The 16,791-nt window shown below is 39.4% G+C and overlaps 1 protein-coding gene across 1 annotated transcript in view; it reads right to left on the bottom strand.

Moving 5' to 3' along the window:
• Positions 1 to 5,240: 5,240 nt before the first annotated feature.
• Positions 5,241 to 16,791, bottom strand: part of FAM117B (family with sequence similarity 117 member B) — a 28,061-nt gene continuing 16,510 nt past the window's right edge. The window contains exons 5-8 of the mRNA XM_054070229.1: positions 13,830 to 13,973; positions 12,573 to 12,798; positions 11,688 to 11,808; positions 5,241 to 11,112 (exon numbers count right to left, since the gene is read on the bottom strand). Of these exons, the coding sequence (XP_053926204.1) occupies positions 10,788 to 11,112; positions 11,688 to 11,808; positions 12,573 to 12,798; positions 13,830 to 13,973 (816 nt within the window). The 3' untranslated portion in view covers positions 5,241 to 10,787. The remainder of the gene's footprint in view (positions 11,113 to 11,687; positions 11,809 to 12,572; positions 12,799 to 13,829; positions 13,974 to 16,791) is intronic.

Here is a 16,791-nt window from a genome sequence, read left to right on the forward strand (position 1 = left end):
CCCACCAGACCAGGCTGCCCAAGGTCCCATCCAGCCTGGCCTTGAACACCTCCAGGGATGCGGCAGCCACAGCTTCCCTGGGCAACCTGGGCCAGTGCCTCACCACCCTTGTGGTGAAGAAATTCCTCCTTACACATAGTCTAAATCTGCCCCTCTCCAGTTTATACCCACTGCCCCTCATCCTGTCACCACAAGCCTTTGTGAACAGTCCCTCCCCAGCTTTCCTGTAGCCCCTTCAGATAATGGAATCATTGTAGACCTTGAAGACCATGTTTTTCTCTTTGAAGTACATAGGATCCAGCACTACACAAACATCAGGGAAGGATAATACCTGATGCAGTCAATGCTGTCTACTTGGGTGTTGTTCCCTTAAGCTGCTCAAAGGAAAGACAAAAAAACCTGAGTAACCTCAGTGTAGCCTCTGTATTGCTCTAGACCTAAGAGCTCGTGTTTTACAGCACCTTAAGCTTGGCGTTGATCTCCATCACTTCTCAAAAGCTCATTACTTCCCAGAAAGTCAGTCAGTGAAAGTCAAGACAACATCTGAATCACAATGGAAAAATAAACCCACATGTGACTTGAGCCCTTCAGTCTTTTTAGGCTCCCACTACACTTGAGTGGTTTCCACATACCCATTTTTCTGTCTTTCAGAGGTCAACCACCTTTTGCACTTGTAAGGGAAAGCACTCGGCGCTACAGTGTCAGGCAGCAGTACGGCACTCCCGGCACAAGGAGAGAATCTGATCCAGACTTTGCACTTGTGCTAGAAAATGTGCCAGTGAGAAAACAGTACCGAACACTCTTATATTTGACATTGGCTGTACTCAATCTCACGTTACGGAAGTCATGCTGAGGAAGGGAGAAAAGGTTTAAGTAGATTGTGTTCTATATTAGATTATGAAATATTGTTTTGGTAAGAAACATCAACAGGTTCTACTTCAGCAAGTCCTTAATTCTAACATCCGTAACATGCTTCTAGTTGCATTCAACTAGTGAAGCAACTCAGTCTCCCACCTCATCACGTGTACCAATCAATTCAAATTAGGCCAGCGCTTCCGGCTTGTTGAGAGACAAGAAAATACTTCAGTTATTTAAATTGACTGCAAGATATTCTGTAGGCCAACAAATTATATTCCATTATTTTAAAATGCCTTATTAGATTTAACAGGAACATTACTTCATCTTATCTTTATCATGGATGTTCAGACTACAACTGAAGCTGTATCAACACGATTCAGTCTTCTTGCAGATCTGGATCTCCTTTTTAATCCAGATGCCACTGAATATTCAGGAAATGGTCTGGTTAATATATATAGAGTTATGTAACAGGCAAATATTTACAGTATTTTGTTATAGTGGCTTAAATACAGACCAATTTCATTTTACCATTGTAAAGAATGCTTAAAATCCTGATCCAAACGTACATGATCACCTGGCATGATGGTGGACATTCAAGTTCCAAGGAGAAAGACATTAGAGGATGCTACTATGCGCTTTAAGACCAAACTCAGTCTCTAACACTTCGGGTGATATTTTGCAGGCATTTGAAAGCCCGCTAAGGTGGTATGGTTCAATGCAGAAAAGATCTGTTTTCTGATGCATCACAGAGGAAGGGGGGCGGAACTAGATCGCACTAATTACTTTTTATCCCATCGTCTTCTAAAAATAAAATCCCTGGAGCTACCAGGCAAACGCTAGTTCCAGGAAAATACTCCAGGGTATACAATGGACTCTTTTAAATTCAGTTATTTTCCAGGAACATGCTTAGGACTCACACCTCTGAGACAGCAAAACTGAATTTGGGACATAAAAGTGGATAGGATGATGGTATAATTTCCCAACCATGAGTAAGCCATGACTTTTCATTTTTAACTGCATTTTGAAGGCTTTAGAATTGTTGTGTTGCCTATCCACAATTTCACAGGACATGGTGAAGAAATTTCACTCTCACGGTGAAGAAATTCTTCCTGATATTAAGCCTAAATCTGCCCCTTTCCAGTTTATACCCGTGCTTTACCTGTAATTAACTTCTTGCTGCATGAAAGATAGCATCAACCCTCTGTGTGTTCCAGTAAGCCTCAGGCCATGGAGAATTACACGGCAGGACACGGCTTGAACTTTTCTTTTAGTGTACGCAGACAGCAGCTGCCCTTCCATTTCAGACCCTGTCACAGCACAACAGTGGGTTTTAAAGGCCGTCGTAACTGAGGTTGTGGCTCTCAAGAGATGTATGGCACAACTGAAGGTGCTGTGGAAGAAAAGAACACAGGGACGCGATACTGCTTTAAATAAGCAATGCAACTAGAAACACATTTGTGCGACTATTGCCTGTGAACAGCTGCATTTGATGCCGTGCAGAGGTTGCAGTTCAAGATCAGAATCCCCCCATACTGCAACTCTTGAACTGTGTGACCTTCCACTCTCTGTGTACCTGGTTTACTCTGAGGATGGATATTGGTGATTTGGGATGGCAGCTGTCACACCTGCAGGAGAACGCTGCCATCCAACCTTCTCTTGGGGCAAGGACATCCCCTCGCAGTTTTATTTTGAAGAAATTTGTTGGAACTTAGCAAACAGCTCCCGGGTCAGCAGCTGAAAGTCAACAACCTATATCGAAGGGGTGGCTTACAACTTGCACCAAAAAATCATTATGCAAAGATCATTTTCTGCGTGGAGAAAGGGAATTGTTCCATACATACTGCAGGAAAATGCCATTAAGCAACCTCTCAACAAGGGATTAAACACCTACAAGCCCACAAAAGGTTGAAAATGATTGAGGTTTGTTTTTTTCTTTAACAAACTTCTCTATTTAAATGGAAGATGAAAACAAAAACCTCATCTAAAGAGAAGTAACTCATAATTATCTGACTGCTTAGGCTAGTTTGTAGTTTCCCAGCTGATGTTAACTGTATCCACTGCAGCAATTACAGGTAATTTTACCTACAAATTGTAACCCAAATTCTACTATAGCTCTTCATCTACCTTACAGAGCACCCAAAAACATCTTGCAGCTGAGCGGCGCCTCTATGAATTCTGTATACAGAAAAATATTTTACGACAATTAAAATCTTGAATTTGTGAAAGCAGCACAAAAAATCTGGGCTAAGCCAGGATGCAGTCTTCTGGTTGATTTGTCCAGTCCAAGATGTTGTAGGTCAAGTTCTTCCCTAACTTGTAATTTACTTCAGAGGTTTGGAAAGATGAAGTGCAAACAGAAGATATTCTTCCTTCCTTCCTGACACACACAGCCAGATGAATTCTGGCAGTGCTCACTATTCACAAACTAGGAAACAGCAGCTAGGAAACAGGGAAACCTCCCCAACAACCATTTCCATCAACAGTGAAATTAGTTTTTACAGTGGAACAGTGTTTAAACCGGTCAGCTACACATCTATAGTTAGAAAAGACATCCACTGTGTACTGTGTCACAAACTCTTTCTTAATCAACAGCTTAATCACAGCAGTTGCGTACCTGTGCTCACAAGCACAGCAACGGAACAACAGTGTTCCATTTTGCTTGCAGTAATTAATCTGCTATTGGATTTTTTCTTTCCTACAAGCAGTGCCACCACAATGTGAAAGTGTTATTCACTACAGACACATTCTTACATCAGGACAAGCACCAGTTACAGGACCACAGCCCCTGTATGGTAAACAGGGTTCTGTAAAAGGACGGTGCAGGAGGAGGCAAGGAAGGCTTGTTTAGCAGGAGTAAGACTTGGAAAAAGGTTATGTACAGTGGTGACAAACCTCACCTATTTCAAACGTGGAAGAACTTCACCTGAAGTATTTCCTCCACCCTATTCTAATTTTAAGTTTACCCTACACAGCACTCAACTAGTGCACTCCTGGAAGCTGAACGGTACTTCTGTAAATGCTCCATACAGAAGGAATATTTTAAAACGGCAACATTTGGAAAATTTCAATGTTTGGGTGGGACGACCATGTTGTACAACTTCCAAATGCTGAGCAGAGAGCCAAGAGGCAAAAGGGGGCAGGATAAAACTCAGGCAGTGTTCAGCTTACAACTTCTATACCAACTAACTATGCAGTCAGACCTAACTAAGAAAAAAATGAGATACTTGAGTAATTTTACTAGCCAGCCTCGTGCCCCGTCCCCCCTCTCACAATCTGAAGAAACAAAATGAGCAGCTATTTAAACTAAGGAATAGAACTACTCACAATTGAAAACAGTAAATCAAGAACTAGAGGATTTCAGCTGCCTTCACAGATTATCTTCATTTGCTTTTTAACATCTTGCAGTTTACCTATATGTAATACAAAGTGTGAAAAGAATTCAAACACCAGATGTATTTACAGTAAAATCCTCCTTAGATGCATGAAACCATAAATCCTAGATTTGTAATTAGTAGTGAAGAAAGAGTTTAATGGGGAATACGTTCACAGCCTATTTAATAAAGAATTGGTCCTGTTTTATGCGGAGACAGATAAACATCCACAGACAACAGAACAGCTGAAAAAGAATGTAAGAAAGCATCAAATACAGGAAAGATTCTTGTATTCTGCTCCAGACTTCAACAGCTGCGAATTCCTCTAACATTTTAACCAATTAGCTTCTGAGCTAGAGGCAAATTTACCCATGGATTCTGGTTGTGAAATGCTCTCTCTTGGGAGCCCGATGCTGCTTAATAAGTATTGGCTTAACCCTTTCCGCCGACAGAAGAGCACAAGCGTTCCTTGCTTTGAGGCGTACATACCTCAGAGCAAACAGAACCACGTGGAATATGAGACTATTGCAACAAGCAGCCCAAGCCCCCTCCCGCGTAGGCTTCGGCACTTGCATTCTACTGAATAGCAGCAGTGTGAACCTACCAACAGGAATCCAGTTCTTTTTTTCCTCATGTCGGTTCCCACACCTTCACTCCCAGAACACACACTGAATCCTTCTGGTCCCAAAATCCAGGACTTGTGGTATCTTCCCCTAAGCGTGGAATTGTAAAGTGCTCAGGAACTGACCAAACCTACTGCAGATGACGATGGAGAAAGGCAGATTCTCAGGACGATTCTGAGGATTCACTGGGGGAATAAAACTGTGGATTAATCAGAGATTGCTACCTTGATGAATTCCCTCCAAAAGGGTTAAAAGTGGGTATTTTATTTGAAGTAAACACCTACTGCCCTCAGGGTAAATTCTTAGGCAAACCCTCAAGCTGTCAGAGCACACCAAACCCCTTGATACTAAAAATAAATCCAAGATCAGCCCATAGCTCAAAGTGACGATTTTTTATTTTAGGCAAAAAAAAAAAAATATCCCAAAAACATTCCACTATTGCAGTTTGTAAAATTTTCACCCTTTTCAGTAGAAACCAGTTCACAAGTCAGAACTCGAGATTCAAAATAACATTGTGCAAAACAGTACTGGCAAAACTACACATAGCAAAGAGACTAGTTTAAATCAAGAATTCCATTGAAATTAGTTGAGCTGCTCTAGTTTTACACCAGTGTAGATCACCTCAGAATAGGCCCTTTTTGCAGAACATCCCTGGAATTCCTCTTGCTTATAAAAATTGCCTTACATGCAATAAGTAACTGAGCAGTACAAGATAGTTAAAAACACCTCCACAAGTTATCACAGTGTAACAGAGGAAAATATAACAGCCAATTTCATACAAATGCAAATCTAATGGCAGTTTTGGACACCCCTTGACCGCTACCCTCAAAAGTGCATGTCAATAAATGAAATAATTTAGGATAAAACTAAGCAATATTCTTCTTTAGCTACCAGGACATTGATAATTAGGGTGGATGAAGCGTCCAGAAAGGGTTTTCATTTTTTCTTTTTTTAGCTTACTAGATTTTCCAAAGAGTTGTTTCAAAAGGAATTTCTGTAAGAAATGTTAACTTGCAGTGTTAGCAGGCCAAGACTTCTTCTGCAATTCAGATAAACCCGTCAACACTACAGAAGTCTCTGCAGTCAAATACAAATCCCAATGAAGAACTATTAAAGAAAGACCATACCTTAAGTATTTACTGATGACATGCAATGATATACAGCAAGCAGTAACAGGACTCCACTTACATTTGGAGTATTCAGAAAAAGACTGTTGCAATTCAGTTGGGGTACAGAACTGGAATTTCACAACACACTTGTGAATAGTTAACATTCTCTCCTCACTTGATGCACAAAGCAACAGTTTCAAAACAATGCATCTAGGTCATTCTTTGTATAAACAAAGCACTAAGAACAGAACCGATTTTCAGAGTTGCAGAACACTCACAAACTCATGGCAAGAAAATATACAGGTACGCTTTGCAGCAAGTGGTCATTTTGTTTTCCTGCATACCCAGGTTGAGAAAAGCAATTCCATAAGAACTCTTTGATCACAAATCGAATCTTCCACGGTGCTTTTCTCCTCCCTAGCTTAGGAAAGGTGTAATCTTCTGTCACCTTTTCTAAGAGCAAAATTTTTGTTTTAATACATGCCAACCTGGTTTGTGTCTAAGCCATAATGACACCTGTAGGCTATGACATTTGATGAAGGGCACACACGTTAGATTATGGAATTATATGGAGAAAGGACAGTCTTGACATTCTCAAGTGTTTTGATGCCTTTTTTTTTTTTTTTGCATTTCATAAAAACAAGTAAGAATGACACACAAGCTTTGCTTTGGAGACACGAGTAAGCGTGTGTCAGTTCTGGATGACAACAGGCCTGCATAAAAAAAATAATCTTAGAAATACCAGTCCTGTTTCAAACCAGAAAGATAGAAAAGGCAGACCTACACAGACTATGCGTGTGCGCATGATGAGGCAGATGCAAAACAAGATACCCAAGAAGGCACCTGCAGCAGTGATCTGTGCAACTACAAATCCTTCCATGCATTCTCCTTTGCCATTTCAGGTTCACAGAGAAGCTGTCAGGTACTCAGAAAGGAAACATCCAGCAAGGAAATATGGATATAATGGGCAGTGAGTTACTGTGAAAACATCAGTTAGCGTTTCAGGAATAGCAGGGAGAGAACAGATTCCTTCAGCAAAGAATTACTGCTGTACTATTGAATTCTACTAAACTCAATAAGCAACAAGAAGTTAGGCCTGAGGCAGAACAAAGGTTAATGGAAATGACTGATTTTTTTCTTCTCAAAAGGCTAAGCTTCAGTGTTTTCCAACAATCTCAGATTTTGAATTCCAGTAAATTGTATTTTAGAACAAACAAAAAGATAGCCCTGAGACTAAATATACTTTTAAAGAGCTGCTATTGCTTTATGTAAATCAGAAACTGCCATCATATACTTCCACAGTACGCAATAATTAATTTTCACTCCCTTTTTTCATCACTTGGGACACGTACGTGCAACCAAGAATTTCTTTCTTTTTACTGAAGCATTATCTGTCACTTTTCCAAGTACTTAAATTTGTTGCTACAGGATTATGGCACCAACAGAACAGCTGAAGCAGGTCAAACATTAACAAAAGTCCTCTTCCCTTATGCCTCGAGCTTTTGTAAAAAGGATTCCAATAGTCATAGCTGCCATCACGGACCTTCATTACAATCACTTCCTTCCTTGTGACTTCTGTAGAAATTACAACTGGAGAAACACCATTTAGTACATCTCAAAATCAACTGTCAGTGTTACTGAACAGTGCCACCAGCCTTTAAGTGTGGCTAGAAGCGTGAAATACCAAGAAAACAACGAGTACCAAATGTGTCAAGTTGTGCCTAAGAACAGACCTTTAATTTTTAGCTACGAAGTAGGCAATCAAGGAACTGACCAGGTCTATGCATAGTTTGGATTTAAAGTATGCCAAAAGAACTTGAATTCTTTCAGTAAAACTGTGCTTGAGTAAATGCATGGGTCAACCTTACCCAAAAAATGAATATACCACTCTATACATAAAAGAATTTTTAAAAAGCTCCATGCACTCTCAAAGCTATTTCAAAATTGATTTAAATACTTTATCTAACAGCTCTACTATGGCACAAGACAGCACATAAAAAGTTTAAGGCTAATTTTTGTATGCACACATGTAAAAGCTGGTCTCAGATCAAGAGCTGTCATATTTTCTTAATTCTGAGTCTTCAGTGTGGATTCAGAATAAAGTAGAGCTGCCATGGCAACAGTAGAGTTGTCCTGCGTATAAAAGAGACTGAATGCTGTCCTGAATGCAGTTTTGTTTTTATAAAAAGCAAAAACCTCACATACATACATTTGGTTTTTATCAGAGCAGCTCACTAATTTGTACAGTATACCATCCAATAACACACAACGTAAACTACCAAAGAGATGCTCAAGGACTACAACAGGTGCAGAGGAAAGTCTTAGAGTAAGAAAGCCCACAGCTATTTGGGAGAGTCACTCCGTGGCGAAAACAAATATCAAATACAGTTTTGGTGAAGTCACTTAAGTCTCAAGGCTGTAAAAAAGGCTATTTGTTAACTTTAGCCCTTTGGTTCTTAACCATTCAGTTAAGATTTCCTGATAAAGCACTAGGCAGTTTGGCATCGATGGAGAAGCTCTTTACATGCTATTGTTACAGAAACCAGACTTATAAGCACTTCCTTCACCCAAATGATCTGATCTCCCATGAATGCAGTCATATGAAGTGTCTAAACAAACCTATCTAAAGCAGTAAATTATAGACTTCAAGTTGTACTGTAACTGTTTCAGAAGAAACTAATGTCTGCAAAACCTAGAAAAGAATTATAAGTTGGCCAAATTACAGAAATCTGATGCAAAAAGACATGCATTTTAAAACTCTGTCCCTCAATGACTTCTTCAATGTAACTCAGAGCTGCTACTTCAAAACAGAGTTCTCTAGTTCCACCTGCACAGTCCCATCTACTTCGATGGGAAAAAAGACAGTAAACCAAATTCTGCTTGTTTGCTGATTTAACAGGTCTAATAACCTAATACTTCCTGGTACATTTTTAATCTGCTGAATTTTTGCATGAAGTTTTAAAAAGGGCATCATTTTACTGTGAGCACAGGACTTGTGTGTGCTATTGTGAATTACACTTACTTGCTGAGTAAAGTACTTCTGCTATCATAGTTGTCCACATAGGATTTAAAGGAACAGTAAATGCGCATGAAAACTATGGTCTATCTGCACAGATATGCAGGTTTGTTGTTTTTTCTTTTCTCTTTCTCCCAAGTGAAATGTTTGCAACCAAATTAAGCATACTAATCACTGAACAGAATTTGTTGTATTTGCAGTTAAAGATGCAGTTACAAGGGGACCTGAGTATGCAACTGATGCATGGGAGCGATGCCTACGCAAACCTGCAAACCAGTGAGAACTGCTTGTGTGTAAAAGACCAATACTCAGCACCAGAGACTGTCCATGATGACGCTTACTTTGAAATCACTGAATCTAAATCTGTAAAAGAGGTACAAGGTCACCTTGATTTGTAAGTTGATATGACACTGGTATTCAGGTCATTGCAGTTTTTTGCATATCTACACTGTATTTACTCAAACCCAAGGAAATCACTCTAGGAACACTTGAGAAACCTCACTGAAGCTCCTGAACAGTTTCTGTTTTCAATCGCCTTCCCCCTCTTCTCATCTTTTTTTACAATTTCAAAGTAACAAAAGACCAGGTATCAAAAAATCCTCTGCTTTACACGCTAGCCTAAGTTGCTAGCCAAAAAGGAAGAAGGTATCTGCTGCTGTAAACTTCTGTGTAACAGACACCATGCCTGACAAACCATCACCTTCAACGGACACACAAAACACCACTATGACAAAAGGTCATGCACAGATATTCCAGTAGGATGTGGCCAGAGACTATAATACAGTGATGAGTCATGTCAGAGCAAATTTGTACCAAGGGCAATTAATGATTCAGGCTAACTCCATAAGTAGCCAAGCAAGCCTTTAAGAGGCAAGTGGCATATTTTCTGCAAGAAAGTACACTAAGTAAAGAGGATAACATGTTTTTCCCCCCAACCCTGCACAAAAATCTTATGGACAAATGGAACAATACTGGGCAAGTGCTTTAAAATGCAGTTTTCCAGCCAATAAACAAGACACTGATGGGAATTCTGTGAAGGAAGGAGTTTTAAGAATGTGACTATTCTGGAGCACAAATGTCCAAGATCAAAAAATGTACACTATATACTAACACTGCTTTGTGGATACTCTTCCGTTTCAAAGCTTTCAAACACATTAACTTATTTTGTTAGGGCTGAGGCTGTTCAGCAAGGTCACATAATTCCAGACTGCTGAAATACTTCAGCAACCCTTTGGTCCCAGCAGCTGTAAAACAGCCAAGTAAAAAAGAACCTTCCGTACAAAAAAAAAGAAAAAAGGGGGTTGTGTACTGTCACCAGGAAAGCATCTTCTAAACACCATCTGCTATGCACCAGAAAAGGCAAGTTTTGTTACAAAATACACAGTTTCATACAAAAGACATCTTGCAAAACCATCCGATTGCCCCTCCCCCTGCACATTACAATGGTTAATGGGATCAACTGGTTGGTCTTCAGATTTTTATTTTAATGGGAAAAAAAGTCAAAGGACAGCCAGCATCACAACAACTGGTCCTTTAAGTGGCAAAGGATTATGACAGTCTGTTTTCACCAGTGTTTAAAAAAGCAGGAGCAAACCAGAACCAGTCTTCATGAGCAGACAGTGCAACAAAGTATCAGTTGCTGCATTCTCCTGAACTTCTCACTGTGCTACCAAACTGTCAGTTATACAAACAGTTCAATTATGACAGTGTCATAAATTGTTAAAATGATGTAAATAGTGTGGACAGAAAGGTCCAGTCAACTGGTTCCAATTCTTTCCCCAGTAGTTGCCCAGAAAAACATCAAGACAATCTAAATCTGTCCTTCAGCTTCCTCAATACATCCTGACGGCTGGAGTAGAGAGGTCTGTGGTATTAATGTACTTGTTCCATGAGAGATCCTGTCTTGGTCTGTGTTTGTAGACAAGGCAGCCACAGCAATGGGCTGTAACAAACTGGGCGTCATGGTGGAGGAGACAGTCAGGCTGTGTGTACTGCCTTTAAGCGTGAGCTCCTGTGTGGGAAGAAGTGGCTTGAGGATGCTGACAAGACAGAAAGCAGAGCCACTTTTAGGAATGAAATTCACTTTATTCTTGTCAGGGCAATAGAAGGCTGGAATTTCATGCAGTGGCTTTGGCCTAGAAAGGGAAAACACACAATAGTTTTAAAATGGCACTGAACAATCAAATTCTGTTAATGGCAGGTATATATTGCTGTATGCATCACCAGAAACAAGCTGAAGTTTAAACTTGAAGTATTTCAGCTGATCAATCATACCTTAATGACATTCACACCACACTGCAAACAGCAAAATTATTTAAACCACTTGCATGAGATCAACAGCACATTATTAGGACAGGCTATCTCCAAACCCAAGGAATACATGCACTAACTTCATATCGGGGATCACAAACCCTGCCCATGAATTGGCAAATCTAATCTATGAGAACATATTCTTGATCAGGTTCTCCAGAAACTTATATAGCAAGCCTTGTGAAAGAAAGCTGGCATAGCAATACTCCTAGTATGGCCTATCTCTGAGCTGTTCGATCACAGAGGGATCCACTCTTCTAGACTTCTGCTTCCTTTGTATGATCACCTTAGTGTGGCCCAAATCTCTGTAAAAGTGTAATTTTGATCTGACAAAGTCAATAAACCAACAGGTAACCACATATGTTGAATGTTACTTCTTATGTAGTAAAGATAAACTTACAAGCTTTCCTCAAAGACTTTCACCTTTTCACAGCCCTCTGGAGGTTCACGCTTGAACATGTAGCTATTGTTGGGTTTTGGTGAGGTAGCATATTTCGGCAAGGGAGAATTATTCCCGTTCTCTGCAGGAACAGAATATCTCATTGTTTAAATGTGTCACACTATAAAAATAAATACAACTATGTCTAAACGCCCCCCAAATTGAAAATCACTTCATTACCCATGTTACAAAATTAAGGAACATTTCAATTCATCTCCAAGTCTTCATTTGTAAACCTTTATCTCAATCTCTCTCCTCCTTTCTATTTCCCCTTATACCACTCCCACACCCCACTGCAATCTCTGTTCACTCCTGGACAGTTTGTAACTGTAAACCTGAATCTATGGTCCTATGCCAGTACCATCTACTCAAAAGAAACTGGCAGAAGCCACATTATTTTAAATCTAGAAAAGGTCTAAATTCAATTGTAAATTTCTCCTAGCAGATCTCAGAAGACTTACGGTAAAAAAGCATAATTAAAATCCCTAAACACAAACTTTCATAGGCACATGTATGAAATGCTGCAAGGTTGCCCATTCTGTCAGAGATCATACTAAACACATGACAACAGGACTAGTCTACCTGACTGTTCCACCTCTTGCTTCTTCAGCTTTCTTGAAGTAATTTAAAACCAAAAGGCTTCTTTGGGAAGCACATTCCTCAGTCACGTCTACGCAATTTCAATAACTGAGCACTAGACGTGCTTGCACACACAGTATTTGGAATAATTAAAAAAAAATACCATTTCTCCATGGATGTGAGACATGAATTCCCTGTTTTACTACATGTTCATGCACTCAGCAATGAACTAACAGTTTGCAATAAGTTAAATAAGTTACGCAGTACCTTTATCTCTGGAATCAGCAAGATGATCATCTGTAGAACATGGACTTTCTTCACTGCCTTCATTAGAAATGGTAAGAAATGAGGCTGGAGACACTGACTGAGAGCGGCTGCTGTTGTTACTCCCTCTATCCGCTCCACCAGGTGTTTGGGTATCAATGCTGCGAGTACTACTACTACGTTGAACCAATGGAGGTGGTGCACGGTGGCCATCTGGAATATCTTGAGGCTGTTAAAAGGAAAAGGTATGAGATGGCTGCTCTCGTCTGGTTAGCAATTTAAATTCAGTAACACTGAAGGGTTTTTTGTGTTTAACAGAAGTTTCAGGTGCTTGGAGTAGAAAGTTTTATTCGTTACACAAGACAACAACAGAAAATAAAGTAGGATTTGACAACAAAGGACAACAGTTTTCAATCTTGCACAGACACACAGAATTGCTGAGGTTAGAAGGGACCTCTTGAGATCACCCAAGTCCAACACCTCTGCTCAAGCAGGGTCAGCCAGAGCAGTCTGCCCAGGGCTGTGTCCAGTCAGGTTTTACATATCTCCACAGTGATTCCATAACCTCTCTGGGCAACTTGCTCCAGTTTTGAGCACCCTCACACATTTAACAAAAAAAAGGTGGTGTTTTCTGTGTTCAGACTGAATTTAATTTTTTTCATTTATGACCACTGCCCCTTGCCCTGTCACTGGGCACTACCGAGGGAGCAGCTCCCTCCTCTTCATTCCTGCATATTAGGTATTTATACACATTGATAAGATCCCCCTGAGCTTTCTCTTTTTTAAGGCTAAACAGTCCCAGCTCTCTCAGCCTCTCCTCCTACGAAAGAGGTTCCAGGCCCTTAATCGTCTTAGTGGCCTGTATTTCTGATATTTTAGTACTAAATTTACCTCAAAGAATATCTAAAAATAAAATTAACGTTAAAAATGGGCAAGTTATACATCAAGCAGTATGAGGACAGTTCTGCATGGGCAGACAGAAGAAAAAGTTACTACAAATGCTCTCCAAATAAGAGATTTATTTTATTGGAAAAATAGTTACATCACAGTAATCACATAGGAAAAGGTTCAGATTCAAGCTTTAATGCTTTTCTTCTTTCTGCTTTCCAATAGGCTTTTCAACTACCGTTATTAAATAAATCAAAACTTATTCCAGAGAAAATTAATTCAAAAACTACATAAAGTAAAGTTTATGACTCTTAAAAACATCAAAGCAACCCAAAATAAGTATAGAAAGCAATCATGGTGGCAGATACATACAACAAGCTGTTCCTCTTTGTCACCCGTCTCCTTAATTATTATCTCAATCTCCTGATTCAGTCCTTCTACACTGTTTCGGAATCGTGATCCTGTTGATTTGGTAATAGGTATCACAGGAACAAGAGCACTCTTTGGGATGGGAGCCTGAAGAAGCAGAGACAGGGAGAAAGCAACAGATTTCCTTACTATGCATAGTCACTATTTCTGCTCAAAAGGGAACCTTTAAAGAACACATCCACACCTCAGTTTTAAGGATTTAGATGAAACTCTAGCAGTTGTACTAAAATGGATATCTTAAATGCAGAAATAGACACCCTGAATTTTGTTTCAAATCTAATTTCTAATAGGAAAAGTTTTCAACAATCTAGTCTCAGAACCTCCCTTTATAAGGTCTCCCTCCAGCTCAGTGTTACTTTACAAGTGAAAATCTAACAGTAAACATTTAAATATAAGTAATTTCGAAGCCTTTAAAATATATTTGTGTCCCTTCTGAATTAAGCTATACTACAATTTCACTTCACTGTTGGGTTTACAATTTTAATGAAATTACAAGTGGTATTTTAATGGAAGTCTGCTGTTACCTACAGTAATATGACATACGCAGAAGGAAAATTATTCCACAAATGCAAGGTTACACTATACTAGAAATGAAGACCAACATAGTAACTATATCAAGCCAGAATAAAAGGTTGACAAAACAATTTAGGAAAACTTTTACAGAAGGAATAAAATCCCAAACCCAAAAGTTAATACATAGTTGCTTTGGGAATTAATATTAACATTTTAAAAATCCAGTGTTTCAAAGTATGCACAACAACTGCATTCTCAGAAAACATGTTAATGACATTTACCCTTTTGGTACACCACAACACTGAGATTTGCCATCCTCTCCCTCGTTAAAAAAAAATCATGCTGCCAGGACATTACAAGATAGTGGTCAGACCTTCAACACAGACTCATGGTGAGTACGCAGGTCACTACTACAGACAATGGAATGTTTCCTGCAGACATTTAGTTCAACTCAGAACAGCATGAGACTTAGTATCACAGTAGAATTCCTGGGTACAATTCCTAGATTCTAGTGTGGCCTAGCGTGCTGTGACTGGGAGCACGTCCTCTTCTGATTAAGGACAGCAGTATTCTCACCTGGTCTTCAAAGTGACTTGTTTCTGGTTGCTTTTTATTTGATTTTTTTTCTCTAATTACAAGGCTCCGCACAGACAGACAGCAAAGCACTGCAACTTCACACGCAAATTCTCAAAAACCAAGTAAAATTTATCTGCTGGAAAAACTATCTTAGGAAAATTAATGTAAACAAGAGAATTCCAAGTGCAGATCGTAATGCAGACTTATCCTCAGAATCACAAATGTAAGGTAGCAAAACTTACGAATTATAATGTTTCAGTAAAGCAAAATCAGTAAGATAGCTGTAAGAAAAAAAAGAAAGACTTGTACAAAGATTACAAAAGCTTCTGTTCAGGAAATGCTTGTTACTCTGTTTATGTCAGCAAAACTAAACATTCTCATCATGGCCAAACTTGGAAAGGCTTTCAAAAGTCTTGCTTGAAGATGAAAAAGAGAAACCAGAAACCACTGGGAAAGAGCACAAAAAGTCTGAGAAAGCAACCCTGCTAATGCTGTTCCAAATACCTTGGAAGAGCAATCCAGTAAACTAATACAAGTCAATATTTAATACGGGTATAGCAGCACAAGTTTAGGCAATAATAAAGACAGTTTACGTACCCAATTATTACCTGTACACATTCTTAGGACAAACTGAACTCGTTAAAAAGTAGAAAGCAGAAGGCAATTCAGATTTCAGCAACCATAAGCAAAACGTGGGAATTCTCCATGTTTTAGGTATGATTGCCTACCCCAGAAATTCTTAGAATTTCTTAGTCTTAATTGAAGAGCTCAAAGTAGAAACCCACAAGCCGCTCCAATAGAGTTCACCGTGATTCAATACAGCATGTTTCACTTCCAAGAAAAATAATACTCTGCAGATGACTGAGGATGACTTGTTAATCCAGAGTGCTGGAGGGTGGAAGTGAAGGAGGTTCCGTTACACGAGTAGAACGACTGTCCTCAAAACAAGAAACTTTATACTAGAAACACTGCCCTCAGATCTGCACAGAGCTGGTCTCTGACATACAGGAACAGGCTACCAACCTTCGACTGTACATTTAGGAATGCACAAAATGAAACAAGGTGCTAAATATGGCATAGTAATTACAGTGCTCACATAATAATGCACTGTCAGGGAGTTTTGGTGCAGGGTAGAGTCCTGAAACTTACAAGTATGGTATAAACTCTTGTTATCATCCATGTCTCAAGCCTCATACCTGAATTATTCACTGAGTTCTTAGAAAACTGCTCTAAGCTTTTCCAATTTTTCAACAAGCAACAGAACTTTAAACAGAATCCAAGGTCTTTTGATGCTTTTGGATATTAACATCAAACCAATTTGAGTTCAAATGCATCATGGCAATTTCTCTCCAAAAATGAAATATTCTACCTGTGTAAGGTGGTAAGAATGAAACAAACATACAAATCTACTGCAAACACTATGCAGCTTGTCTCAGTATTAGTGGCTGATTAGGATTGATTGGTAAGGCATTACAGACACATACTTCCCAGGAGAGTGAAAGGAGAGGGCTTGATGGTTCATACTGTTAAGGAGCCGCATAACATCAGCCAGTGCACTGAGGAAAAAATATTCTGAAAGAACTATAATCCATCTATTCTTCTGCCTGGCTTCAGCTCTGACCTTAATTCTAGTTTCTCCATTATATTTACACTGAGAATAAAGGAAGAGCTCATTGGTTTGACTCCTGTTTACAGATTTAGTACCATGCAATAACTCAAAATCCAGCTCTCAGCAGCACCCTGAGATCACCTGAGGAGGCTATGACCTTTCTGCAGACCCCTTTGGGAGAGAGAACAGAATATTCCTGACATGATA

The sequence above is a fragment of the Cuculus canorus genome, chromosome 6 (genome assembly GCF_017976375.1).
Source record: "Cuculus canorus isolate bCucCan1 chromosome 6, bCucCan1.pri, whole genome shotgun sequence".
NCBI classification, from domain to species: Eukaryota; Metazoa; Chordata; class Aves; order Cuculiformes; family Cuculidae; genus Cuculus; species Cuculus canorus.